Source organism: Eptesicus fuscus, chromosome 24, assembly GCF_027574615.1.
Source record: "Eptesicus fuscus isolate TK198812 chromosome 24, DD_ASM_mEF_20220401, whole genome shotgun sequence".
In the NCBI taxonomy this organism is placed as follows: Eukaryota; Metazoa; Chordata; class Mammalia; order Chiroptera; family Vespertilionidae; genus Eptesicus; species Eptesicus fuscus.
In genome coordinates, this window is record NC_072496.1 from 16,220,291 (window position 1) to 16,247,458 (window position 27,168).

Sequence of the window (27,168 nt, forward strand, 5' to 3'; positions counted from 1 at the left end):
CGGACGGACCCGCGGCGGGCTAAGGCCTGCGCCCTCCCCCGGCTTTCCCGAGAAAGGGGGGCGGCGACGCCGGGGGAGCGTGCGTTTGGGGACCCGCGGACACCGACTCCGAGCGGCTTTCCCTCGGGTGCCGCCCCGGCTCCAGGGGCTCCCCGCCGCCGGCCCACAGGTGCCGCCCCGCCCCGCCCCGCGCCCCCTCCCACCGGCGCGCCCTCCCCCTCGGAGCAAACAGCCCGCAGCTCCCGCAGCTGCAGCGCCCGCCGCGAACGGCGCGCCGGGAGCGAGCCCGGGGCGGGGGGGAGGCGGGAGCTCGCGCGGCGCCCCCCGCGCTCCAGCTCCCGGCCTCTCGGCGCGGCCTCCCCTCCGGCCGGGCCGGGCGCACGGGCGAGGCTGCCCCACCCGCGGCGCCCCCTCCGCAGCGGCGGGGCCCGGCCCTCAGCGGCCTCGGCCGGCGCGGCGGGAGCGGGGAGCGGCGGGCGGCGGGCGGCGCGGCGGCCGCGCTCGCATTCGAACCTCCCTCGCAGCAGCCTCCGCCCCACAATGCACCGCGGCGGGCAGCCTTTGAAAAAGCGGCGCGGCTCGTTCAAGATGGCGGAGCTCGACCAGTTGCCGGACGAGAGTGAGTAGCACCGCAGAGCACCCCCTCCTCCCGCCGGCCGCCTGCCCGCGGGCGGCCCCGGCCGCCACGGGCGCCCGTGCCCTCCGCCCGGCAGGTGGGCGGCCCCCAGCCCCGCCGCGGCCCCCCCGTCCTCCCCCCGGCGGCCGCCGCGTCGCCGCCTTTGTTATGGTGCCTGTGTGTGGGTTTCTGGGGTTGCGGGAGCGCCAGGGCCGGAAACCGAGAGCCCGGGGCCCAGCCCGTGCGGGGCGGAGGCGGGGGCTGCCCGGCCCGGGGGCGGGCGGAGGCGGGAAGGGGGCCCCCGGCCGGGGACTGTGCTCCCGCCGGCCCCTCGCCCGGCGCGGAGGGACGCGGCGGGTTATGTAACTCGCTGTCCCGGGCGGAGGGCTCGGCGGAGGGTCCCGGCCCCCGCGCCGCCGCCGCGCGCCTGTCACATCCCGCCCCCCAGGCCCCGCGGTGCCCGGTGTCCGCCGGGAAGTGTTTCCGTGTCAGAGGCTGCCGCCCCGGGACCACAGGTGGCCGCCCTCCCCGGGGCCCTGGGCCCGGCGGCCCCTCCCCGCGGCCCGCCCCGCCGGCTGCTCCGGGCGGCGGCGGCGGCTTCAGAGTCGCGGGGCCCTTTCCCCACGGACGTGGCCCGCGCGCGGGGGCGCCCCCCGACCCCACCCGCCGCGCGGCGCCCACCTGCCCGGACCTGCGCGCTCGCCCGCTCGCGTCGAGCGAGTAAACAAGGCGAAGCCCCGCGCGCGGGGGACTCGGTGGTGCGTGGAAGGCGCGTGCTGTGTGCGGCGTGGGAAGGGCAGGTCCTCACCGGGAGGTCCTGCCCCCGCACTGCCCGTTGTGGGCCATGTCACCCCGAGAGGTGGCGGGAAGGGGCCAGGCATGCTCGGGCTTACCTGTGCCGGAGGCCGGTGACACCGAGGACCGGAGCCACGCTGCTTCCGGGCGATGTGCGCCCACCTGCTCCCAGGTTACAGGTCGGGGCCCGGCGTGTGCTCGGACCCGGGCTGAGCCGCAGGACGGACCTGTTCCCTGTTCCCGTGGCCAGGGCGGCTGTGGAGCCCCTCAGACGTGGCTGGAGTGACCGGAGCTGACTTTGCCATTTTACATCATTTTCGTTCTGTTGAATTCCAGATAGTCCCATGTGGCTAGCGGCCACTGGGCCGGGCAGGGCGAGCTGCGGGCACCCCGGAGCTTTACGGTCCACGGTTGGTGGCGATGTAGGACGCTCCCCAGTACGGAGGGGCCCCGCGAGCGCCGTGGGCTGTCACCTAAAGCCCTCGCCATCTTGGCCATAAAGATCCTCTCTCACCTCTTAGAAGTCCGGACCACGAGAGCCGTTATCTTGGTGACTGTAGTCAGTCTGTTCACACGAGAGGGGTTTTAAGTGGTTTCCTTACAGCTGTCATTGGGACATGGGCGCCTCCGCGGTGTCCACACGCCAGCCCCGCTCTCCAGCTGCGGAACATCGCTGTTGCTTTGTGACATCGGGACGGGCCGGGGCCCGGCTGGGACCGGGCCGGGGCCTGGGCCGGGGCGGCCGAGCTCGTTCAGCCAGCCCGCAGCTTGTGGGAAGCAGGGAGGGCCTGACCTGGCTTGTCACTCAGTGCCACACACCAGTCCACAGAAACACTTCACTTAAACGGAGTTGGCTGTAGGGAAAGATAATTATTAGTAAAACGGGAGCTGAGGCCTGAGAAGGGACACGGGGAATAGTGACAGGTCCCTTGGCCAGTTTTAGTCCAGGGGACGAGCTAACACACTGGCCAGCAGCTGGTCTGGCGTCATCAGTGCTAAAGGCTCCCATCTGTTGAGCACTTAGGATAAACCAGCTGCTGGGTGACACGCATTTGCTCAGTTCACCCTCCTTTGATTTGCGGTAAGTACTCGTCCTCGTTTGATTTTATGTTTGAGGAAACTGAGGCTATCTTCAGCCCAGGTCTTCCCTCGGCAGCTCCTGTTCTTGATACCTTGTGCCTGTTTCACATCTCCTCTTAGATGCCTGAGGCCCCTCAAACTTCACGGGTTCGAGATCCACCTCATAATCCCATCCCAGGAGAGAGACCCTTCCAGTGGTTCCTGTCTTAATGAATGGCTTCACTGTGCGTTCAGCTGAAACCTAGAGGTTATATTTGGAACTTCCCCCTTTTTTACTTTCCCTATTTAAGCCTTTACTACGTCTTGTAACTTTTGCCTTAAAAAAAAATTCTCCCTACTTCTCACCACACCCCAGTCCACGCTGTCAGCATCCATTCCTTGCACTAATGACTTCAGCCTCTCACAATCTTCAGACCCACCCCTGCCATCCCACCTCCACCTGCACACATGAGAGTGACGGAATGGGTATATGCCACCCCGCTGCCTACAACCCCTCCATGACCTGCCCCCCGGCCTTATTTGATAGCACTGTTCCTCTCGTTCTGACCTTTTTCATTCCCTGCACTCACCAGGCAGGGCCTTTGCGCCTGTTCTCCCTTCCCGGCACTTCCGGTTAACTGCTGCTGATCCTTCAGGCCCCTTTGTACGTGTCTTCAGACGCTTTCCCTCTCCTCCCTGACAAAGATGACATCTTCTTATCAAATCTTTTCGTACCGCGGTGTCACTTCTGAGTGGGGCTGTCACAGTTGCGGCTTTACATGTGTCAGTGTGGTGGTTAACTCTGGTTAGAAGTTGCACTAGAGAAGGTAGTCCCATGCACAGCACCTGCTGGCTTCTCAGACTTTTTTTCATACCATGCCCCTTGCTAACTACTCCTCTAGCTTGGGGCCTCCCTCCCTCCCTCCCTTGAATATGCTCAACTTTCTACCTCAGGTTTTTTTTGTTTTGTTTTGTTTTGTTTACCTACTGTTCTACCAAACTCTGGTTTGACTTCCTGCTCTTGCATGATTGATCCCTTTCAGATCTTCCCTCCTCGGAGAACCTTCCCTGACTGCCCTGTGTAAAGTCACTCCCCACACTCTGCTCACCTCGTTGGTTTCCTTTGTAACAGCTGCCCAAGTGTGATTGTCATTCTGTGTGCTGGCCTACTGTGTGTCTCCTCCCACTGTGTGCTTGCCTACTATGTGTGCACGCTCCTGAGAGCAGAGGCGTTGCTTATCTTTCCTTCCTGGAACCCCGCCCTTAGAATAGTGCTGTCACTCAGTGAGTATTTGTTGAATGAATGAATGAACATATCCAGTTAGAGCAGGATTCTAACTTAAATTCACATGCCTATAAAATCTATGTTCTTAACCTAATAGTTGTAGGGTTTTTTTTTATTGACAAAAGTCATACTAACAGCATGATATAAGAATTAGCCATGTACTATGTGCATTGTTCTCTAAGCACTTTTCCATGTATTAACTCATGTAATCCCCATTTTACAAATGATGAATCAGCTGCACAGAGAGGTTAAGTGACTTGCTTAAGGTAACATAGCAAGAATGTGGAAGAGCCAAGATTCAAATACAGCTAGTCTCAATCTGCTCTCAGCCACTCTGCAACGCTTTCTCTCAAAAAAGGTGAAAGCCGAAACCGGTTTGGCTCAGTGGATAGAGCATCGGCCTGTGGACTGAAGGGTCCCAGGTTCGATTCCGGTCAAGGGCATGTACCTTGGTTGCGGGCACCTCCCCGGTAGGGGGTGTGCAGGAGGCAGCTGGTCAATGTTTCTCTCTCATCGATGTTTCTAGCTCTCTATCCCTCTCCATTCCTCTCTGTAAAAAATCACTAAAATATATTAAAAAAAAAAAAGGTGAAAGGTGAAAGGAGATAGGTCAGAACCCCCAGATAGAGTTCCTGCCTTCATGGAGCTGGAATGGCTATCCTTGCTGCTCACACCTCTCCTTCAGATCTCTGCTCAAATATCACTTTTAGAGAAGCTAATCATGAGCATTTTATAGGAAAATAGTCTCCCCTCCCCGCCCACTCCACATTCCCTGTTCTTGTCGTCCTGCATTATTTTGTTCAGGTGGCGTGTGCTTGTCTCCGCTCACTAGAATGTAAATTCTATGAGAGCTGGGACTCCACCTGCTTTGCATGCTTTACTGTCCCATGTTCCTGTAGCAGGGACGGATGCAGTTGGCAGTCTATACATACTCCCTCCCAAATGAGTGCAAGACCACTCCTTTCTCTCAAATGAACCCTATTTCTCATGGCAGCCACGCTGAGTGGGTGTGTCCTGCCCACCACCACTGTTTCTGTTGTGTTGTGCTGTTTGAGGTTTCTTAGCAAGACTTGATAGCATTTCTCCCCAACTTCTCCCCCACAGCTTCACTGCCTTTGGTCGTTAACTTCAGTTTGCCACACAGAAGCTGTGAAGTTGTCCTGTTAACCATTCTCCACATCTGGGCAAGAGGGTAGAGTGAAAGCAACAGTGGCTTGGATGTTGATGGGTTGTCTGTTCTACTGCCCAGTGGAGGAAAAGTCAGTTGAGGTTTAAGGATCTGAGATGCATCAAAATGTTTCATAGCCAGAACGGCAATACTGTATCTGTTGCTTCTCAGTTAAGGTCTGTTTGTTTATATGAGTCGTAACTCACGGCTACTTTTGTTAAATACCGAGAATCTTTCTTCACCGATTTCTGTACTAAGTTCATGTTCTTTCTTTATCCCCTGAGATTATCTTTTATTTATCAGTGTTTATATGTGTAGTGGCTTCTTAAAGATGTTTACACGCATTTTGAATATGCCATTTAAAAAATTGTCTTTTCTCAGTGCAAATCACTGACCACATTTCAAATGACTTCACTCCTGTCTAACTTAGGTTGTAGTCTTACAAATATAAATGGATGTCACGGTAACTGAGATGAGAAAGTAGCTGGTTATGAAATAAAACAAAGTTGAAAACTAGGAATGATGAATAATTTGACTAGTAAAAGAAAATAATAGGTGTTCTAAACAGAAGAAGATTTGTTCATCTACACTGAGTGGCCAGATTATTATGATCTCTGAATGCATAATAATCTGGCCACTCAGTGTGTGTGTGTGTGTGTATTTTAGAGGCCTGGTGCATGAATTCACGCATGGGTGGGGTCTGGCCAGCCTGGTCAGGGGGAGGGGACATGGGTGGTTGGCCAGCCTGCCTGCTGGTCGAACTTCTGGTTGAGGGGGAAATTTGCATATTAGCCTTTTATTATATAGGATATACACTGAGTGGCCAGATTATTATGCGTCCAGAGATCATAATAATCTGGCCACTCAGTGTATAATCCTACCTAATAAAAGAGTAATATGCAAATTGACCATACCTCTGCTACACCCACAAGCCACGCCCACTAGCCAATCAGAGCGAGTATGCAAATAAACCCAACCAAGATGGCTACAGCCACAGAGAGCAGAATGGAGGCTTGGGTTTCCCAGGCAATGAAGGAAGCCAAGCTTTCCGCCTGCCCTTGCTGGCCTAAGCCTCCACTCAAGGCTACAAAGTTTCAATTATAGAAGGTAAACAAATCCAAACAGAAATGGCAGCAGCCATGGAGCGAGCAGGAGGCTTGGCTCTGCTCCAGGCTACAAAGTTTAAATTGTAGAAGGTAAATAAATTCCAGATACCAGGGCCTCAGCTTGGGTCACCAGGGGGCGTGGCTGGCCTGCAAACAACCACAGGCCCCTCGCTCAGGCCACCCCACGCCCCAAGGGAACCCCCACCCTGATCCGGGACACCCTTCAGGGCAAACCAGCTGGCCCCCACCCGTGCACCAGGCCTCTATCCTATCTAATAAAAGAGTAATATGCAGATTGACCATCACTCCAACACACAATATGTCTGCCCCCATGTGGTCAAAGATCCTGCCCCTATGTGGACACAAGATGACCATCACAAGATGGCCAGCAGGGGAGGGCAGTTGGGAGACACTAGGCCTGCAAGGGAGGGCAGTTGTGGGTGATCAGGCAAGCAGGGGAGGGCAGTTGGGAGAAATCAGGCCTGCAAGGGAGGGCAGTTGGAGGCGATCAACCCTGCAGGGGAGGGCAGTTAGGGGTGACCAGGCCAGTAGAGGAGGGAAGTTGGGGGCAAACAGGCTGGCAGGGGAGCAGTTAGGCATCAATCAGGCTGGCAGGGGAGTTGTTAGGGGTTGATCAGGCTGGCAGGCAGAAGTGGTTAGGGCCAATCAAGAAGGCAGGCAGGCGAGCAGTTGGGAACCAGCAGTCCTGGATTGTGAGAGGGATGTCCGACTGCCCGTTTAGGCCCGATCCCACCGGGATTTGGCCTAAACGGGCAGTCAGCCATCCCTCGAGGGGTCCCAGATTGGAGAGGGTGCAGGCTAGGCTGAGGGACACCCCCTGCCCCCCGTGCATGAATTTTGTGCACCGGGAATCTAATATATATATATATATATATATATATATATATATATATATACACACACACACACACACACACACACACACACACACACATATATATATACACATACACACACACACACACATATATATATATTACACACACACACACACACACACACACACACACACACTAGAGGCCTGATGCATGAAATTTGTGCAAGGGGTTTGGCCCCACCGCTGCTGCGGTGACTGCCTCTGCCTTGGCCCCTGTCTCGGCCTCGGCTCTGCCACGGCAACTTCTTCCAGAAGGACTTCCAGTCTAATTAGCATATTATGCTTTTATTATTATAGATATACTAGAGGCCTGGTGCACAAAATTTGTGCACAGGGCATGGGGTGGGGTGGACGGGAGTCCCCTCAGCCCAGCCTGCACCCTCTCCAATCTGGGACCCTTTGGGGGTTGTCTGACTGCCAGTTTAGGCTCGATCTCGGGGATTGGGCCTAAACTGGCTCTCACAATCCTGGACCACTGGCTCCTAATTGCTCACCTGCCTGCCTGCCTGGTCACCCCTTACTGCCCCCCTTGCCAGCCTGGTCACCCCCAACTGCCCCTCTCTGCCGGCCTTGTTGCCCCTAACTGTCCCCCCCAACTGCCCCCCTCTGCCAGCCTAATTGCCCCTAACTGCCCTCCCCGCCAGCCTGGTCGCTCCCAACTGCCCCAGCCCCCCGCCAGCCTGGTCATGCCCCCCCCCCCCACTGGCCTGATTGCCCCTCACGGTCCCCCTGCTGGCCTGGTCGCCCCACGCAGCCTGCTGTTCAGTCATTTGGTTGTCCTTCACTAACCCCCCTGCCGGCCTGGTCACCCCACGCAGCCTGCTGTTCAGTCATTTGGTCATCCCTCACTAACCCCCTGCCGGCCTGGTCGTAGGCAGCCATCTTGTGAGGGTGTGAGGGTCAATTTGCATATTACCTCTTTATTATATAGGAGGATATATAGAGCAAAAATTATTACCACAATAAGCCTTGCTAACACCCATTTCTACCCATTGTTACAAGTTTTTTCCTTGTGATGAGAACTTTTAAGATCTGTTCTAGCAACTTTCAGATGTAGAACCTAGTATTGTTCACTAGAGTCCCCGTGCTGTACATCACATCCCCAGGATGTATTTGTCTCACAACCGATTTCCCCCACCCTGGCAGCATCAGTCTCTTCTCTGTTCCTGTCTGAGCTTGTTGGTTTGTTTGCTGCCACATGTAAGTGACAGAGATCACCCTTTATTATTTTTCAGATGACTTAGACTTCTTTGCAGCTCACATATTCAATTCAGAGATTTTCAATTTAGTGCCCTCCCTTTTTCATAGAAATCCTATCCTCGATTCACAGCAGTAGCTCAGCGTTTCTCAGTGGGCCTGTGGTTACCTGCACCAGAATCCCCTAGCGACCTTTATTATCGCACAGATTCTTCGTGTTGGAGGAGCGTCCTGATTATTCCAACAGGCACTAAAGTTTGTGCTAGCCAGTGAGCCCTCCAACTCGAAGCTGGTCCCCCTGGTCTTTCCTGAACCCCTTTTGCAGCCTGGATCTTGAAGCGTGGCACATCCCAGCCTCTGCACGTCCAAGGGGCTTGCTGCCTGCTGCGACGGTGCCGGGTCGTTTCGGTTTTCCCCGCGGTATTGCCACTCTGATCTTGGCCTCGGTAAATGTCGCTTCCTTCTCTGTTCCTTCTCCAACACCAGCACACTTCCTGTGTCTGTCCTTAAGTCGTCTCCGTTCCCTCTTTCTACATTTTTTCCCCTGGGAAAGGTCTCCACTTCTCACAACTTCAGTAAGACTCCCAGATGTCTCTCCAGTGCTTCCTTACCTTCTGAGTTCAGGTCTATAGCTTGAATTGTCCACTAGTTATTTCTAATTGCACACCCACCATCACTTCAGACTCAACTTCGCTAAAACTAAATGGATTGCCTTTACCCCCAAATCAAGTTCTTTTTCTCTCACTTTGATTATGAAATAATAGTGATTTGTTTTAATTGCAGGCTCTTCAGCAAAAGCCCTTGTCAGTTTAAAAGGTAAGGGTCCCACCATGATTCTGTAGGTATGGCATAAGCTAGAGCTTTAATTCATTGAATGAGTGTGGGTTAGTGTTTCTTCTGAGTTATGATTCATTATCGCTTTTCAATACTGGTTTTCACTGGTGACAATTTTACAGTCATATGCCGTTACAAATTGGTCCTTGGATGTTAGAAATTACTAAGAATTTCCCCCCCTAGAATTATTGATTAAAGAATTTTATTATTAGATTTAAAACATTTATTTTTTTAAACATTCATTAAACAATTATGCTAAGCTGTATTTTCGCATAATAGCTTATTTTTTAAGAATCTTGCCTTTAAGTAATAATGCAAATCTCTTAAAAATAAAAGAACAATAATAATTTCCTTTTCTGAGAAAAAAGATAATGTTCCTTGGTCTTGCTATTTCTTTCTGTAAGTAGTACATTAGACCAACCCTCTTAATATAGCTCATTTTGAAGTTTTACCTTTTGAGCAAGATTCTACTAGGTAAGTACATTTGTAACTAAGCTAGATATTCTAAGGTTCATCAGTCCTTTTAATATTTAAAACTACTGTGTTGTGCTTTGAATTGGTGATTTACCAAAGTAAATCTGGCTTGAGAACTTATCTTCCAGAGTTACCCTAATTTATTTGCCTACAAAGATCTACCCCATCCTACCTTTTTTCTTTTGTACTTATTAAAAAAGTTTTTCATTATTATGATATATTTAGTACTTAATAAAAGTATTTCATATTCTTCCTCAATATTAACATCACTTTTCTTTTAAAAATACATATATTCATATATATATTTGTGTGTGTATATATACACACACACACGTGATAAAGTTTCTTATAGAAAAAAATTAGAAAATGCTGATGAGCAGCTGGAAGGAAATGAAGCTAACTGCATTTGGTACATCCATCCCAGGGTTCTGTGTTTCTCTCTGTGTGAAGAGATCCTTCTTATAAAAGTTAAACTCCTCCTTCTTCTCATAGTATGTCTAATCAGCCACTTGATTGAATCTCTCTGGTTGCATACAACTCAAGACACTTCTTAGAATTAAGGAAAACAGAAACACCACACATTTCCTTTTTTGAATATCAAGGGTTCATATATTGAAGTAGAAAACATTTAGAAATATGCTCTAGATTCAAGGTTAGAAGAAGTTTTTTTCTTTGCCTGCTTTCGATTAGATTCCATTTATGAGATAGTTCTTGGAAAATTAGAATAGAGGAATTACTAAAAACCAAGAAGAAAGAAGCCACACATATTTTAATAAGAAAATTTAATATTTTCAAGATGCATTGCCTTGCCAAGTTACTTAGAGTTTGACAAAAACAACAACACAACAATAAAAAAACAGACGAGACCTTTCATTTGTAATAAACTACAGTTGTTATGATCAGTGTATTTTTTTTCATCTTGGTAAATATTTCAGTTATATTGCTATTATTAAAAAGGCAATGTTCATAGTATGAAATCCTTTGAACTAAACTTAAATCTTATTAGTAATAATTATTTATTACAGAGGGAAGCTTATCTAACACATGGAATGAAAAGTTCAGTTCTTTACAAAAAACACCTGTTTGGAAAGGCAGGAATACAGGCTCTGCTGTGGAAATGGTAAGGAATTAGTTTTTAGAATATGATGGCTAAATTGTTTGTATTATTGTCATGTGCAAGTTCTTACAGCACAGTAAAAATTTTCCAAGGTTTTCCCCCACCTTTAAGCATTTGAGGTTTTTTTTGTTTTGTTTTGTTTTTAAATTTACTGATTTGAGAGAGAGAGAGAGAAACATCAGTTTGTTGTTGCACTAATTTATGCATTCATTAGTTGCTTCTTGTATGTTCCCTAACCCGGGGCGGGGATCGAACCCACAATCTTAGCATATCAGGAAGGCGCTCTAACCAACTGAACTCCCCCACCAGGGCAAGCATTTGAGTCTAAGTGCCATTGAGCAGTATATGATCATACATATGTAAATAATCTGTAGTCTGTGATAATCTGGTCATTAGTAAGCATTTGTCAAGTAATTGTAGTCTTTTTTAAATAGGCAAAAACAAAAAAACTCCAACAACCCAAACTCGTGCTTTTATTAGATAGTAAAATTTGCATGGCTCTGGTCCCTACAAAAAGATATATAAATACATGATAAAATATTAACATCTTTTGTAGGTCAAGGGTAATTGCGTTTAGGGGTGGCAATTAGAGGGGAGCATATAGTTGGCATGACTCATGATTTGGGGGACCTCTGCTCCTCCCCTGCCCAGGAGGCTTTTAGGGATCAGTCCTGAAACAAGCCCGGAGCTGGGATACACGGCAGTGGTCACACCACCTGGACAGTTGACCACAGTGGATGTGCAGGACTTTCTACACTCCCGTCAGTTCTGTCACCATCGTCCTCTTCCTCCTCTTGGGAGGGAGCGGGGAGAAGGGCTTCCAGTCAGGGCTGTGGAGTGTTGAGACTCTCAGTGGATTTAATTTCAAGACCCTAACCTCCAACCTTGACCCGATTGGATGCTGCCCATATGTTGCTAGCTCTCTGTACTCCCTCCCTTCTAAATAGGCGTGAAGCTCTGTCTTGAATAGTGGAAGAAGGATTTGAAAAAGGATGCAGGTACTATGGGATATTATTTCTGTTCTTTTACTGAGACCTCTGAACCTAGAATGGACTGTAAACTTTTTCATATTATACACCCTTAAGTATATGATGTACTTCGGGCACTTAAGTTTTTTTTTAGTTCTACAGGCATTTATCAGGTATCTGTTATAGGTATCTTATATTTTTAATCTATAAATGGAAATTCAGTTAACAGTTTTTTTTTCCAGTTAACAGTTTTTGACCTCAGATCTAGTATATTATGTACATTTAGATTTACCCTCTGGAGTGGCCTGGTAACTGCCCTAGCCCAGCCCTGTGCAGCAGACATATGTGATACACCTGGCTGGAGTTAACCCAGACACCAGCAGAATAAGAACTGGAATTTCCAGAATTTATCTTCCGGTCTTCACTTAGAGCTGCTAGTGTGCTAATGAGATTTGGTTCTAGTTTAATCATCAGCTAGGTGTTTTATTTGTAAACATTTTGCATAAATATGTATCTTACTGTTTTCTAAATCTGAGATCATTTGTACTTTGTATTACCTATACTTTATCCTTCTGTACTGCTTGCTGATAATCTAGAGTTAGCTGTACTTTCCAATATAGAAATATATTTTGGAACAAAAATGGGAATTGTTCAGTCTTTTCATGAAATAAAATAATTTATATCATAGCCTTTCAGAAATTCAAAACGAAGTCGATTCTTTTCTGATGAAGATGACAGACAAATAAATACAAGATCACCTAAAAGAAACCAGAGGGTTGCAATGGTTCCACAGGTATGTGTGTGCTAAAATTTTGTTTCATGTGATAGGAAGTGAGCAATTGCTCAGCGTAATAAGTTTATATTTATAGTGACATTTTGAGTAACAAGTTCTTTTCTTTAAATCAGTGCTTCAACTCAGCTATTGTAGTTACCTAGAAAATGCCATTATTTTGAAACCAGACTAGAAAGCCAGACTTGAAACCAGAGTAGAAAGCCAGTCCTCAGTCTTACAAATACACACTTTCTTATAAGAATGGAGATAGTGGCTCTAACCGGTTTGGCTCAGTGAATAGAGCGTCAGCCTGCAGACTGGGGGGGTCCCAGGTTTGATTCCGGTCAAGGGCATGTACCTTGGTTGCGGGCACATCCCCAGTGGGGAGTGTGCAGGAGGCAGCTGATCGATGTTTCTAACTCTCTCTATCCCTCTCTCTTCCTCTCTGTAAAAAATCAATAAAATATATTTTTTAAAAAAAGAAAAAAAAAGAATGGAGATAGTGGACATTAATTAAGCAAATGGATTTGGCAATATGGAATCAGTTTGGAATTTGGCATGGAGATGAGAGAGAATTTTACTTTATCGCAGAGGGAAGCATGTTGAAGACTTCCTTTATCCAAAAGAGGAACATATATACCATGAAATAATATCTTCTTTTCATTTTTGGCATTTTTTTATTTTTTAAATTATTATTTAAAAAATATTGATTTCAGAGAGGAAGGGAGAGGGAGAGAGAGAGAGAAACATCAATGATGAGAGAAAATCATTGATCAGCTGCCTCCTGCAGGCCCCCCACCCCCACTGGGGAGCGAGCCCACAACCCGGGCATGTGCCCTTGACCGGAATTGAACCTGGGACCTTTCAGTCCACAGGCCAATGCGTATCCACTGAGCCAGACGGCTAGGGCTGGCATCTTTTAAAAAGTCATGGTGGACATGTAAGAATCAAAGCCATGAATGAAAATTGGGTGAGGAAATATTAACTTCAAGAATAATGTGGCTCAAGCCAGTTTGGCTCGGTGGATAGAGCGTCAGCCTACGGACTGAAGGATCCCAGGATCGATTCCAGTCAAGAGCACATGTCCAGTTGTGGGCTTGATCCCCAATACGGGGCATGCAGGAGGCAGCCAATCAATGATTCTCTCTCATCATAGATCTTTCTATCTCTCTCCCTTCCTCTCTGAAATCAATAAAAATATATTTAAAAAAGAGAATAATGTGATTTTCCCCCCTCTCAAATTTTTAATTTTTGAAAGTCATTCCCTACTTCCCTGTCATTTTTGTTTGTTTGTTTTGTTAATCCTCACCAAGGATATTTTGCCATTGATTTTAGATAGAGTGGAAGGGACAGAGGGAAGGAGAATGGGAGGAGGGAAGGGAGGGAGAGAGGGAGAGAGAGAGAGAAGGAGAGAGAGAGGGAGAGAGAGAGAGAGAGAGAGAAGAACATCAATGTGAGAGAGACATATCAGTTGGTTGCCTCCTGCACGAGCCCCTACTGGGTGGGTATCAAACCTGCCACCCAGTTATGTGCCCGTGACTGGGAATCGAACCACTGAATGAACAACACGGGCCAGGGCTCATTTCCCCCCAAAAGTGTTAAAGACTTCAGTGTGGTGGGTCATAGTAGAGGTGATTTTTCTCAACCAGGGATTGGGCATCGAAGGAATTAAAGGAGTGAACAGCAATATGCCCTACCAAACACATAAAACATCTTCCATGCCTTTATGATCATCTCAAATAGTAAAAATGTTTATGTTCTGTAAAATGAACAAAAAGGGATTTTGAAAAATGTTTAATGACAATAACAAATGTACATAAGCATTTAAAATTCAGTTTAAAAAACGAAAATAATACAAAATGTGCATAGTTTGACTCAGTAGGTGTTGGATACAAGGTTGAATGAATATAAGAAATAGTTAAATAACTTTTCCTTGTATTGACTTCAGGAGAGGTGTGTTATTAGGATAATTTGAATAACAACTCTCTAAATGTGGATTATTTTAAAACTTCTGCTTTTCCTGTAGCTATTTCTTAGGAAAATTTCCAAGCATTCAGAAAACTTGAGTCTTTGCGACTATAAAGCCATCCTGCTCAGCTCATCCTCTGCCTTCCTCCGCAGACACATCATTCCTTCTAGGACTATCTACAGAGGCCTTTGTGCCTCTGAGCATGAGACTTCTGAGTTTGTCGTTTCTTGCCTTAACTTGCCTTAACTTGCCTAGTTCTTTCAAGTTTTATTTACGTGACATGACTTGTTCCCTTATCCTCCTCTAAATTCTTGTATTCTGTCTGTGTGTTGTTGTTTTTTTTTTGTTGTTGTTAATCCTCATTTGAGGATAGTTTTTCCATTGATTTTTGAGAGAGTGGAAGGGAGAAGGGAGGAGAAGAGAGAGAAAGAAAACATTGATGTGAGAGAGCCACATCAAGTGGTTGCCTCCCACACACACCCCAACCAGGGCGGGGAACAGGCAACCTAGGGACCTGCCCTTGACCAGAGAGCCCTCCACCCTTGGGTTCTCTGGCTGACACTCTAACCACTGAGCACACTGGCTGGGGCATATCCCTTTGTTTTTTATTTTTATTATTCATTTTTAAAAAATATATTTTATTGCAGAGAGGAAGGGAGAGGGATAGAGAGTTAGAAACATCGATGAGAGAGAAACATCGATCAGCTGCCTCCTGCATACCTCCCACTGGGGATGTGCCCGCAACCAAGGCACATGCCCTTGACCGGAACCGAACCTGGGACCCTTCAGTCCGAAGGCCCACGCTCTATCCACTGAGCCAAACCAGTTAGGGCCCTTTATTTGTTTTTTAAATTTACCTTTATTATTGAAAGTATTACAGATGCGTGCCGCCCCCCCCCCCCCCCGCCCCATTGCCCTTCTCCTCCCACTCCTACCCCTCCCCAGCATGTGTATTATGTTGATTCGATCTTTAGCAGTCCTGATGAGTAGGTTACTATTATATCATCTCCCATTTTTCAGATGAGAAAACGGACACAGAAGCATCTTGCTCAGGGCCACAAGCTAGGAAGTGAAGGCTGCTACTAAAGTGGCAGACATCCTGTCTCCACAGCCCTGCTGTTTTATGTTTCAGCAGTTTTATTGAGATATAATTCCCATATCACACCACTCACCTATTTAAAGTGACACGCAATGGTTTTAATATAAGCACAATTGAGCAAGCATTACGACCAGTTTTAGAATGTTTTCTCATCACCCCAAAGAAACCCTGTACCCTGCACAGTCACCTCATTTTCCATGTGTTGAATAAAAGAGGTGTAATTGCTATTACAAGGGTATTAACATTTAAGCTTTAGAAGATAGTGCCAAAAAAGTCATTTCATAAAAGTTGGAATAATTTCTATTGCCACTAATAGTTTGAATATATTTCCCCATACTCAACAAGGGATCTTTAATACAGTTTTACTATATCCAATGAGCCATTTAAAAATCTGGGTCAGTAACTCAAAGGAAAGAAAAATAACACTTTTTCTGATAATAATTTATAGTAAATTGGTTATTATTTATGCTTAACAACTCCCAAATAGAGAGATAGAAACATCAGTGATGAGAGAGAATCATTGATTGGCTGCCTCCTGCACACGCCCAACTGGGGATTGAGTTTGCAACCTGGGCATGTGCCCTGACTGGGAATCGAACTGGTGACCTCTGGGTCGATGCTCAACTGCTGAGCCACACCCAGCTGGGCGGTTATTTTCTTATAAGTTTGTAAGAATTTTGTATGTATTAAGAATATTAGCCTTTGGGCTGTTTATATTGGCTGTATTTTTCTTCAGAGTTTGTAGGATTATTTTTTTCTAGTTTTTTTTTCCCCCCCACTTTGTTTCTGTATTTTTCACCATGCAGGAATGAATAAAAATTTTAGAGTCAAATATAACTATCTTTCCTTTTTATGATTTATTGAGTTTATGCTCAGAAAGACCTTCCCTAGTCTAAAATTTATAGTTCTAGAATTCTCTCAAATTTCTGTTTTTAATCTTTATAGTTGAAAGTATTACATATACCCCCCATATCCCCCCTTTGACCCCTTCTAGCCCACCCTCACCTCTCATATTTCTTATATCATTTTATTTTTTAAATGTTTAAATATTCAGTCCCTCTGGGATTTATTTTGGAGTAAGGAATGAGGTAAGACTGCACCTGATTTTTTCCCCAGAGGACTACTTGACCTGGTCACGTACTGAGTAACCCCCCATTTATACATTGATTTAGTATGCTGCCTACAACGCGAGGCAAACTTCTGTATGTATTGGGGATTATTTCTAGGCTTTCTCTCTCTATGGCTCCTATCTCTATGTGCTAGTATCAAATTGTTTTAATATTGCTTTATATTTTGGTTAAATGTCTATAAGGCATTATTACTTCTTCTTTTTTTAGATTTTCCTAAATATTCTTGTACATTTTTTTTCCATGTAAACTTTAGATTCAACCTGACTAGGAAAAAAATCTCAATGGAAGTTTTGTTGGTATTACACTAATATTATAAATTTATGGGTTTGATGTTACATTGAGAATGCCTATCCACAAACTGTTTGTAGTTCCACCTATTTAAAAGCCTTAATGTCCCTAGTAGACTTCAAATTTTTTTTCCATGTCAATCTTGCACATTTCTTAAGTGTATTCCTAGGTATTTAATACTTTCGTTCTTGTCATTTTTGCTGTCATAAATAGGATATTTCTTCTGTTTTATTATCTAACCAGTTCTCATTTATATATTGAAAAGATAGTGACTTTTTAAAGATATTTTTATATCAACTTGTATTCACCCACATTATTAAATCATCTTATTTTTAACAGTTATAGTTGATTTTCTTGAGTTTTCTGGGTTAGTCATATTATCTACAAATAATGGTAGTTTTGTCTTCTCTTTACAATTTTCTTATCTAATTGGCTAATTCCATCAAAACAAAGTTAACATCTTTGACATATTTCTCATTTTAATGAGAATGCTTTTAATATTTAAACATTGAATACTGACCTTTGTATTGGAATGGAGAGAAATGTGTTGTATAGGTTAAGAAAGTATCTGTTTTTATTTTCTTGGTCAGTCTAGGTAAAGGTTTGTCAATTTTTTTTTTCTTTAATTCTCACCTGAGGATATGCTTTCATTGATTTCAAGAGAGAGTGGGAAAGAGGGAGGGAGAGAGACAGAGAGAGAAAGAGAGAAAGGGAAACATCGATGCATAGCAACCTGACCTGGGTATGTGCCCTGACTGGGAATGGAACCTGTGACCCTTGGGTGCATGGAACAATGCTCCATCCAACCAAGCCACACTGGCCAGGCTGTCAGTTCATTTTATGTTATTGATTTGAGAGAGGGAAACAGGGATTTGTTGTTCCACTTATTGATGCATTCATTGGTTGCTTCTTGTATGTGCCCTGACTGGGGATCAAACTCTCAACCTCAGTGTAGGAGAATGCTCTGATCAGCTGAGCTACCTAACCAGGATAAGGTTTGTCAATTTTGTTGATCTTTTCAAAGAACTTTTGGTTTCATCAAAATTTTTTTCTCTTGTTTTTCTGTTTTTTATTTCATTTATTTCAGTTCTAATCTTGATTATTTTTTTCTTCTGCTTGCTTTGGGTATTATTTGTTCTTTTCTAGTTTCTTAAAGTGGAAAGGTAGGTTGTATATTTGAGATCTTTCTTCTTTTCTAATATAGGCATTTACCCTATAGATTTTCCTCCAAGCATTACTTTAGGTGTATCATTTAACTTTTAGCTTATTGTATTTTTTCAGTGGTTTCCTCTATTTCTATTCTATTAAGAATTATTTTAATGGATATTGAATTTTGTCAATGTCTTTAACATCAGTGAAGGTGATCATAAGAGTGTTATTGTTTTGATTTATTAATAATGGCAAGTTATATTAACAGTTTTTTAATACTGGACTCTCCTTGCATTTTGTTTTGTGTGTTTATTTATAATCCTTGCATTTTTGATATAAATTTTAGTTGGTTGTGCTGTATTCTTTTGATGTTCTGATGGTGTTTATCTGGTAATATTCTTTTTTTAAAGCTTTTTAAAAATTGAGATACAATGACATAAATATTATATTACTTTCAGGTGTACAATATAATGATTGATATTTGTATATATTGCAAAATCATCACCATAATAAGTCTGGTTAACATTTGTCACCACAGTAACAAATATTTTTTCTTATTATGAGACCTTTTAAAATCTCTTAGCAACTTTTAAACATGCAATACTGTATTAACGATAGTCATCATACTTTGTGTCCCATCCCTGTGACTAATTTTGTAACTGGAAGTTTCTACCTTTTGACCTATTTGGCCCGTTTCCCACTTCCTACCTGTGGCAACCAATCTGTTCTCTGTATCTATGAATTTGGACTTGTTTTTGTTTGTTTGGTTTAGATTATACATATAAGTGAGATCATATGGTATTTGTCTTTCTCTGTCTAATATATTTCACTTAACATAATACTCTTAAAGTCCATCCATGCTGCCACAAATAGCAAGAGTTTGTTCTTTTTTATAGCTGAATAATATTCTGTGTGTGTGTGTGTGTGTGTGTGTGTGTGTGTATCTGTGTATCACATTTTCTTTATTCTTTTATCCATTGATGGACACTTAGGTTGCTTCCTTGTCTTGGCTATTGTAAATAATACTACAGTGAACATGGGGGTATATCTTTTCTTTTTATTATTAAATTTATTGGGGTGACATTGGTTAATAAAAAGGGGGTATATATCTTTTCAAGTAGTGTTTCATTTTCGTCTGATAAGTGGCCAGCAGTGGAATTGCTAGGTCATACAGTAGTTCTGTTACTATTTGAGGAACCTCCATATTGTTTTCCATGATGGCTGCACCAATTTACGTTCCCACCAATGGCGCACAGTGGTTCCCTTTTCTCCATATCCTCACCAACACTTGTTATTTCTTTAACAATAACCGTTCTAACAGGTGTAAGGTGAGATTTCATTGTGCTTTATTTTACATATATATATTTTTATTGATTTCAGAGAGGAAGGGAGAGATAGAAACATCAATGATGAGAGAGAATCATCGATTAGCTGCCTCCTGCACACTCCCTACTGGGATAGAGCCCGCAACCTGGGCATGTGCCCTTGACTGGAATTGAACCCGGGACCGACCCTTCAGTCGAAGGCCGATGCTCTATCCACTGAGCCAAACCAGCTGGGCTCATTGTGCTTTTGGTTTGTATTTCCCTGATGGTTAGTGATGTGGAGCATCTTTTCGGGTACCTGTCAGCCATCCGTATGTCTTTGGAAAAATGTCTATGTAGATCCTGTGCTCATTTAAAAAAAAAAAAAAAAAATATATATATATATTTTATTGATTTTTTACAGAGAGAAAGGGAGAGGGCTAGAGAGTTAGAAACATCGATGAGAGAGAAACATTGATCAGCTGCCTCCTGCACACTCCCTACTGGGTATGTGCCCACAGCCAAGGTACATGCCCTTGCCTGGAATCGAATCTGAGACCCTTGAGTCCGCAGGCCGATGCTCTATCCACAGAGCCAAACCTGTTAGGGCCTGTGCCCATTTTTTAATTGATTGCTAGTTTTTTTGCTGTTGAGTTTTAGAAGTTCTTTTTTTTTTTTTTTTTAATTTAAATATGCTTTTATTGATTTCAGAGAGTAAGGGAGTGGGAAAGAGATAGAAACATCAATGATGAGAGAGAATCGTTGATCGGTGGCCTCCTGCACACATCCTACTGGGGATGGAGCCTGCAACCTGGGCATGTGCCCTGACTGGGAATTGAATGATGACCTGATTCATGGGACTTCGCTCAACCAACTGAGCCATACCGGCTGGGCTCAATGCCTTTGCTTTTGATTTCAAACCCAAAAAGTCATCACTTAGACCAGTGGTTCTCAACCTTTCTAATGCCGCAACCCTTTAATACAGTTCCTCATGTAGTGGTGACCCCCAACCATAAAGTTATTTTTGTTGCTACTTCATAACTGTGATTTTGCTACTGTTATGAATTGTAATGTAAATATCTGTGTTTTCCGATGGTCTTAGGCGACCCTGCTAGCGGTTCTCAACCTGTGGGTCGTGAACCCACAGGTTGAGAACCGCTGCTGTAGAGCCTAAGACCATCGGAAAACACAGATATTTACATTATGATTCATTAACAGCAAAATCACAGTTATGAAGTAGCAACAAAAATAACTTTATGGTTGGGGGTCACCACTACATGAGGAACTGTATTAAAGGGTCGCGACATTAGAAAGGTTGAGAACCACTGACTTAGACCAATGTCAAGGCACTTGCTGCGTATGTTTTCTTCTAGGAAGAATTTCAAGTTTTACATTCAGTTTTTAAATACATTTTGAGTTAGTTTTATGTGTGCGTAAGATAGTAATTCAGTTTCATTCTTTTGCATGTATTTTTCCAGTTTTCCCAACACCGTTTTTGGAAGGGCCTGTCCTTTCCCCATTAAATATTCTTGGCTCCTTTGAATTAATTTAGCATATGTATGCGTTTATATCTGGGCTTTCTACTCCATTCCATTGATCTATGTGTCTTTTTTTTTTTTTTTTCCAATATCATACCCTTTTGATTACTGTAGGTTTGTAATATAGTTTGAAATCAGGGGGCATGATGCCTCCAGCTTTGTTCTTCTTTCTCAAGATTGCTTTGGAGATTTGTGGTCTTTGTGGTTCCATACAAATTTTAGGATTGCTTGTTCTACTTCTGTGAAAAATGCCATTGGAATTTTAATAGGTATTGTATTGAATCGCTAGATTGTTTGGGTAATATGGACATTTTAATAATACAGGGTGGGACAAAAGTAGGTTTACAGTTGTGTGTACATGAAACAATTTATTCTTCGTATGCAAAACAGTTTATTCTTGTATTATTTATTAATTATTGTATTATTTTCCAGACGAACAACTGTAAACCTACTTTGCCCCACTCTGTATTAATTTTTGCAGCCTATGAACACAGAATATCTTTCCAAGCATTTTTAAATTACACAGAAATAAGGAATGTTTTCTGAGGTTTACTTTTATTATACGTGGGCAGATTTTATTATCTATGTACGTTGTCTTTATTTTTTTCTTCTTCAGTGATTTGAAACAATTGAATAGCATTGGAGCCCTGGTTTAATAAGAATTCACTGGAAACGATCTGGGCCTCGTGCTTGCTTGTATGTTTTCTCTCTGACTCTCAAGAGTGGCAAAGTTCTCTTACTGGGCTTTTCTGGCCCGAGAACTCTAGGAATATTGCTCACCAGCGTCTTTTTCCTGCTTGCCTTAATTGAAATTGTACTGCAGTGCAAACATATTGGGGACACATAGTTCACCTTCTTTGTCAGAATGTTATGAAATCAGTGGCTTTAATTAACTTCGTTAGAATTAATTAGAATGCTTATTAAATAATAACAAAAATTTCATGTTGGATATTGTTGAGTCTTTTTGAGTACTTAACTACAATCTACCTTTTTACAAATGTATTCAATGTTATAGATGCTCATTTTTACTTAATGGAAATGTAATTGATCTCTGTTTCTTGATTGTATAGAAATTTACAGCAACAATGTCAACGCCAGATAAGAAAGCCTCACAAAAGATTGGTTTTCGATTACGTAACCTACTCAAGCTTCCCAAAGCACACAAATGGTGCATATACGAGTGGTTCTACTCAAATATAGATAAGTGAGTATCATGAACTAGATCCTGAGTATTACTGGGACCAAAAGTTTAAGTGTTTCAAACGTTATAAGCTATGACCTTTTCTGTAGGTCCATTTTGATCCTATTTTGTCCTGAATTCCTTTTTCTATTCTTTATTCTGGTTTGATTCGTTTCCATTTCTCATAGTTTTCATCCCCTTTTTCTCTTTTGAGGAAGAAGTATAAATGTATTTATACATTTTAGTGTAAAATAAAATGAAAGTATAATTTTTATATTATAATTTATAAAGACTGACACAAAGAACCATTATTTGCAATGAATGGGACTTGTTTTATAAATCCTCAGATTTTAAGTGCTAGTATAATAGTAGAGAAATAGTTGATTCAATAAGATTTTTAAATATACAGTCTTTCTTATTTGGCAGTACTTGTGCACTTTAGTTACACATAAATGTTTAAGTAAAACATTAAGAAATTTGGGTGCAATCTGTTTAATAACAGAATTTACTGATGTTTCTCACCTTCACATCCTGTTCCCTGCCAGTTACTGGTGGTGCTTTGCTGGCTGCCTACCTTTACTTCTGCTTTCCGAGCCAGCTGCCTACTCTGCATCTGGTGACTCTCATGAATGTTCGTATTTAAGCCCAAGACCTTTTTAAAAATATATATATTTTTATTGATTTTTAGAGAGAGAGGAAGGAAGAGGGCGAGAGAAAAAGAAACATTGATGTGAGGAGAACCATCAGTTAGCTGCCTCCTGCATGCCACCTACTGGGGATCAGGCCCGCAAACCCAGGCATGTGCCCAGACTGGGAATCGAACTAGCAACCTTTTGGTGCACAGTACAACACCCAACCAACTGAGCCACACCGGCCAGGGCCCAAGACCTTCACATACCATTGGTTCTTGATTGCCCAAACCCATGAATAGAATTATTTTTGTCCACAGATTTTCCATAGTTATATAAGCAGGCTCTGAGGGTGTCGGAGTGTGATCTGAGTTCTTGAATTCCATTCTAACTTTCTGGAGTGCTCCAGTTTTCTGAAACTGATTTATTCTCCTTGATGATGTGTTACTTTTGGGACAGACACTTTGTAGCTAACATTGCTTATCCTCGCCAGGTGCAATGCCAGAGCCAGGATAGCCTCGAGGATATATCCTGTAGGACATTTCACAACATCAGTGTCTCCTGGGCCTCTGAGCACATTATTTGTTCCACAAAAGTAAAAAACTTAATGTAGTTTTAGCCCTTTGAATGTGTATCTGATGTGTATATATTTTGTGTAAAAGTTTGCATTTTGTGATTAGTTTGATGTTGAAAATTGAAATGCATATTTAAATTTTTGTCTCTTAAGTAATACATTGTGTGTGTATTAACCATTAAAATACCATTTCTATTTTGTAGACCGCTCTTTGAAGGTGATAATGATTTCTGTGTATGTCTAAAGGAATCTTTTCCTAATTTGAAAACAAGAAAGTTAACAAGAGTGGAATGGGGAAAAATCAGACGGCTAATGGGAAAACCACGGAGGTAATAATGTTTTGTTTAAAATAAAATCAATATGTTGGGAGTGTCATTACTGCATTGATTTAGGTTTACAACAAAATTGAGAGGAAGGTGTAGAGATTTCCCATATACCCCCTTGTCTCTGCACAGGCATAGCCTTCACAGTGATCAACATCCTCCAACACAGGGGTACATGTATGACAATTGGTGAACCTACATCAACACATCATAACCATCCAAAGTCCATAGTTTACATTAGGGTTCATTCTTGGTGGTGTACATTCTGTGGGTTTTGAGGAATATATAAGGACATATACCCACCATTATCATCATACAGAGTAGAGTCACTGCCCTAAAAATCCTCTGCTGCACCTGTCCGTCCCTCCCCTCCATCCAGCTCCTGGCGGCCACTGACCTTCTTATCATCGCCCTAGTTTTGCATTTTCAGAATGTCATGTATGGGGATCGTAGAGTATGTAGCCTTTTCAGACTGGCTTCTTTCACTTAGAAACTCATGGCTTGGTAGCACATTCTTTTTGGCCGTGAATAGTGTTTCGTTATCTAGGTGTATACCATTCACTGCTGAAGGGCACCTCATTGCTCCAAGTTTTGATGACTAGGAAAAAAGCTGCTGTAACCATCCATGTGCAGATTTTAGTGTGGACCTAAGTTTTCAGCTCATTTGTGTAAATACCAGGCACTGTGGTTGCTGGATCCTATGGTCAGAGTATGTTTAGTTTAAAAGAAACAAATGAATTGTCTTCCCAAGTGGCTGCCCCGTTTTGCTTGCCCACCAGCAGTGAGTGAGAGTCGTGCTGCTCCGTAGCCTGGCCAGCACTGGTGTCAGTGTGTGCACTTGGGCGTTCTGATAGGTGCATTTCCCTGATGACATATGATGTGGAACATCTTTTCATATGTTTATTTGCCATCTATATTTCTTCTTTGGTGTTATTTGTTTTCTTAAAAGTTTAAACATACACTGGCCATGTAACCCAACCATTTCACTCTTACGTATTCACATAAGAGAAATGAAAGTATATGATTATATACAAAAACCTATACACAAATGTTTGATTCAACTTTGTTGTAATCGCCCCAAACTGGAAACAGCCCAAACATGCACCAACAGGTGAATAGATAAACAAATTGTGATGCGTCCATAGAATAGAGGACTGTTTTCCAGTAGAAAGGAATGAACCACTCATACATGACAACGTGGATGAATCTTAGAATAACTATGCTAAGTGAAACAAGTCTGACAGAAGAGTACATACTAGATGATTCCATTTATGTAAAACTTTAGAAGATAGAAATGATCATGATGGAAAGCACTCAGTGATTGCTTGGGAAGTGGGGGTATGGAAGTAGGAGGAGTGCACAATAAGGATAATGAAGTGGCACAAGGAAGCTTAATGGTAACCACTGCCTTCATACTGTATTATCTTGACTGTGCTGATGGGCTTATGGATATATATTTTGTGGCATGAAATCTATGTTTAAATACCTTTGGTTCTTCATAGAATTTGAAAATATAAGTAAGACAGGCCCTAAAGATAAGAGTAAATTTAGTATTCATACTTCAAGGCAGGAAGAATGAGTAAAGGTTTACACGGGCACGTCTAATTTTTAATTCCTGTATTAGTAGGCTCACTGGGTGACAGGGAAAATGTCATGCTCTTCTTAATAGAATATTAAAATTGAACTTTTTCCTTAAGAGAAGACCTGGGATCCAGGTACAGTTTTGTCAAAGTATGTGAACAAATTCTTCTGCTTTGTAGGAAGGAATAATCTAGAGTTACTTATATATCTTTGAGTCTTGCAAGGCCCTGTTTTTAATAGGATGTTTGAAAAGAAATTATTACTTCTATGAACCCATTTTAAATACAGTACTCAAGAATGAGGGTAAGGAAGAGAACAATGAGATGGATGGCCTGGTTTAAGCTTTTGTGTAGGGTAGCTGTTTTATATTATTTTTGTAATTTATTCTAGATGTTCTTCTGCATTTTTTGAGGAAGAAAGATCAGCATTAAAACAGAAACGGCAGAAGATCCGGCTCTTGCAACAAAGGAAAGTTGCGGACCTTTCCCAATTCAAAGATCTCCCAGATGAGATTCCTCTGCCCCTGGTTATTGGCACCAAAGTTACAGGTTAGTCAAGACAAGCTTACTAATATTTTGACTTTTAATTTTTCTCCAAAATAAACTCCATTAGAGAAATGACTTTTAAATTTAGAAAGCTTAAACTATAGTTCTAAAGCAATATACTATAGAGATGACTGTTTCTTCATCTGTGAATTGTTTAAATTTCAAAATTAAAAATTGTTTTTTTCCTTTTTTAAAGCAGTCTTTTCTGTGTAGTCTACAAACACCATTGTTCTTATGATCCTTGGGTCTAGATATAGTCCATTTCTAATCTATAATGAGAAAAGCGTAATATGCTAATTAGACTGGACAGCCGGATGTCCTTCTGGACGACCTTTTGGACCACCCGGCTGTGACACCCACTGGCACCAGGCCAGCCAAGGCAGGTGCGATGCAATTGGTCGAGGGCCCGGCCATTGCCCCATGATCACCCTGCAGAGGGAGGCGCAGGTGGGCGGGGCCTCCCTTTGTGGGGTGCAGTTTGAATGCATGATCACCCTGCAGAGGGAGACCCAGGCCACCGGCCGGCGGGGCAATCAGTCAATTGGGGGGCTCCACAATCACCCCAAAGAGGGAGACCCAGGCCACCGGCCGGCGGGGCAATAGGTCAATTGGGGGGCTCCACAATCACCCCAAAGAGGGAGACCCAGGCCACCGGCAGGCGGGCTGTGGCTGGTGGGCGGGGCCTCCCTCTGCGATCAATTGCCCAAGGAGGGAGGCCCAGGCTACCCCACTGCAGCACAACAGTGGGTGGGTGGGGGAGCTCCGGCCAGGTGGGCAAGGGCCTACCTCTTTGGGGCAATCGATCAATCGATCGCGGGGCTCCCAAAGAGGGAGACCCAGGTCACCTACTGGTGGGCTGCGGCAGGGGGGTGGGGTCTCCCTCTGTGGGGGCAATCCATCACAGAGCCCTGGCTGGGTGGGCAGGGCCTACCTTTTTGGGGTGATCAATCGAGGGGCTCCCGGACTGTGAGAAGGCACAGGCTGGGCTGAGGGACGCCCCCCCCCCCCCGCATGAATTTCATGCAACAGGCCTCTAGTGATTTAATTAAACTAAATTATTCACTATGTAGTTTGCTCAAAATTTTGTAAGGGTATAAATTTTGTCAATTTATAGATGTGATTCTGTATATTCTTCAGTTATAACAGGGAGGGAAAGTACTGCCAAAACCAAGTCTAGATTAATCTTCAAGAATTTGGTAAACTAAAATCACAACTTATGTATGTAGTACAAGAAATAGCAAGGTGATAAGTGAGTGGGTGGGTTAGTAATTGAGGAATGTTTGGACTAATCAGGCGCTGTTTTCTGGGGGAAAGGAAGCCTAAGCTTTTACTTTCTGCTGGACTCTCTTAGGTATTCCCACCATCCACGTCGTTTTCCAGTTAGCCCAGGACTCACGGGAGCCTACTTCAGCCCTTCAGTGGCTCTCTCGTGTCCAGGATCTCTGTTAAATGTCTGGCTATCCTGCTGCTCATGTCAGCCAGGACTACCCATGGGCTTACAGAAGCTGTGGGTTTTCTTATTCCTTCCTGATTTAATTCATCACTTTTCACTGGCAGAGTCACAGGTTTT

At 43.7% G+C, this 27,168-nt stretch overlaps 1 protein-coding gene across 3 annotated transcripts in view; it reads left to right on the forward strand.

Annotated features, from left to right (window-relative positions):
- Nucleotides 1–540: 540 nt before the first annotated feature.
- LIN9 (lin-9 DREAM MuvB core complex component) overlaps nt 541–27,168 on the forward strand; it is a 50,569-nt gene continuing 23,941 nt past the window's right edge. The window contains exons 1-8 of one of the 3 annotated variants that reach the window (XM_028138531.2): nt 2,246–2,492; nt 2,612–2,738; nt 8,908–8,940; nt 10,458–10,552; nt 12,206–12,310; nt 21,837–21,970; nt 23,353–23,478; nt 25,444–25,601. In XM_028138531.2, coding sequence (XP_027994332.1) covers nt 2,705–2,738; nt 8,908–8,940; nt 10,458–10,552; nt 12,206–12,310; nt 21,837–21,970; nt 23,353–23,478; nt 25,444–25,601 — 685 coding nt within the window. In that variant the 5' untranslated portion in view covers nt 2,246–2,492; nt 2,612–2,704. Of the gene's footprint in view, nt 620–2,245; nt 2,493–2,611; nt 2,739–8,907; nt 8,941–10,457; nt 10,553–11,496; nt 11,548–12,205; nt 12,311–21,836; nt 21,971–23,352; nt 23,479–25,443; nt 25,602–27,168 lie in introns of those variants that run through there. The other 2 variants (XM_054713092.1, XM_028138535.2) reach the window with 2 other exon arrangements.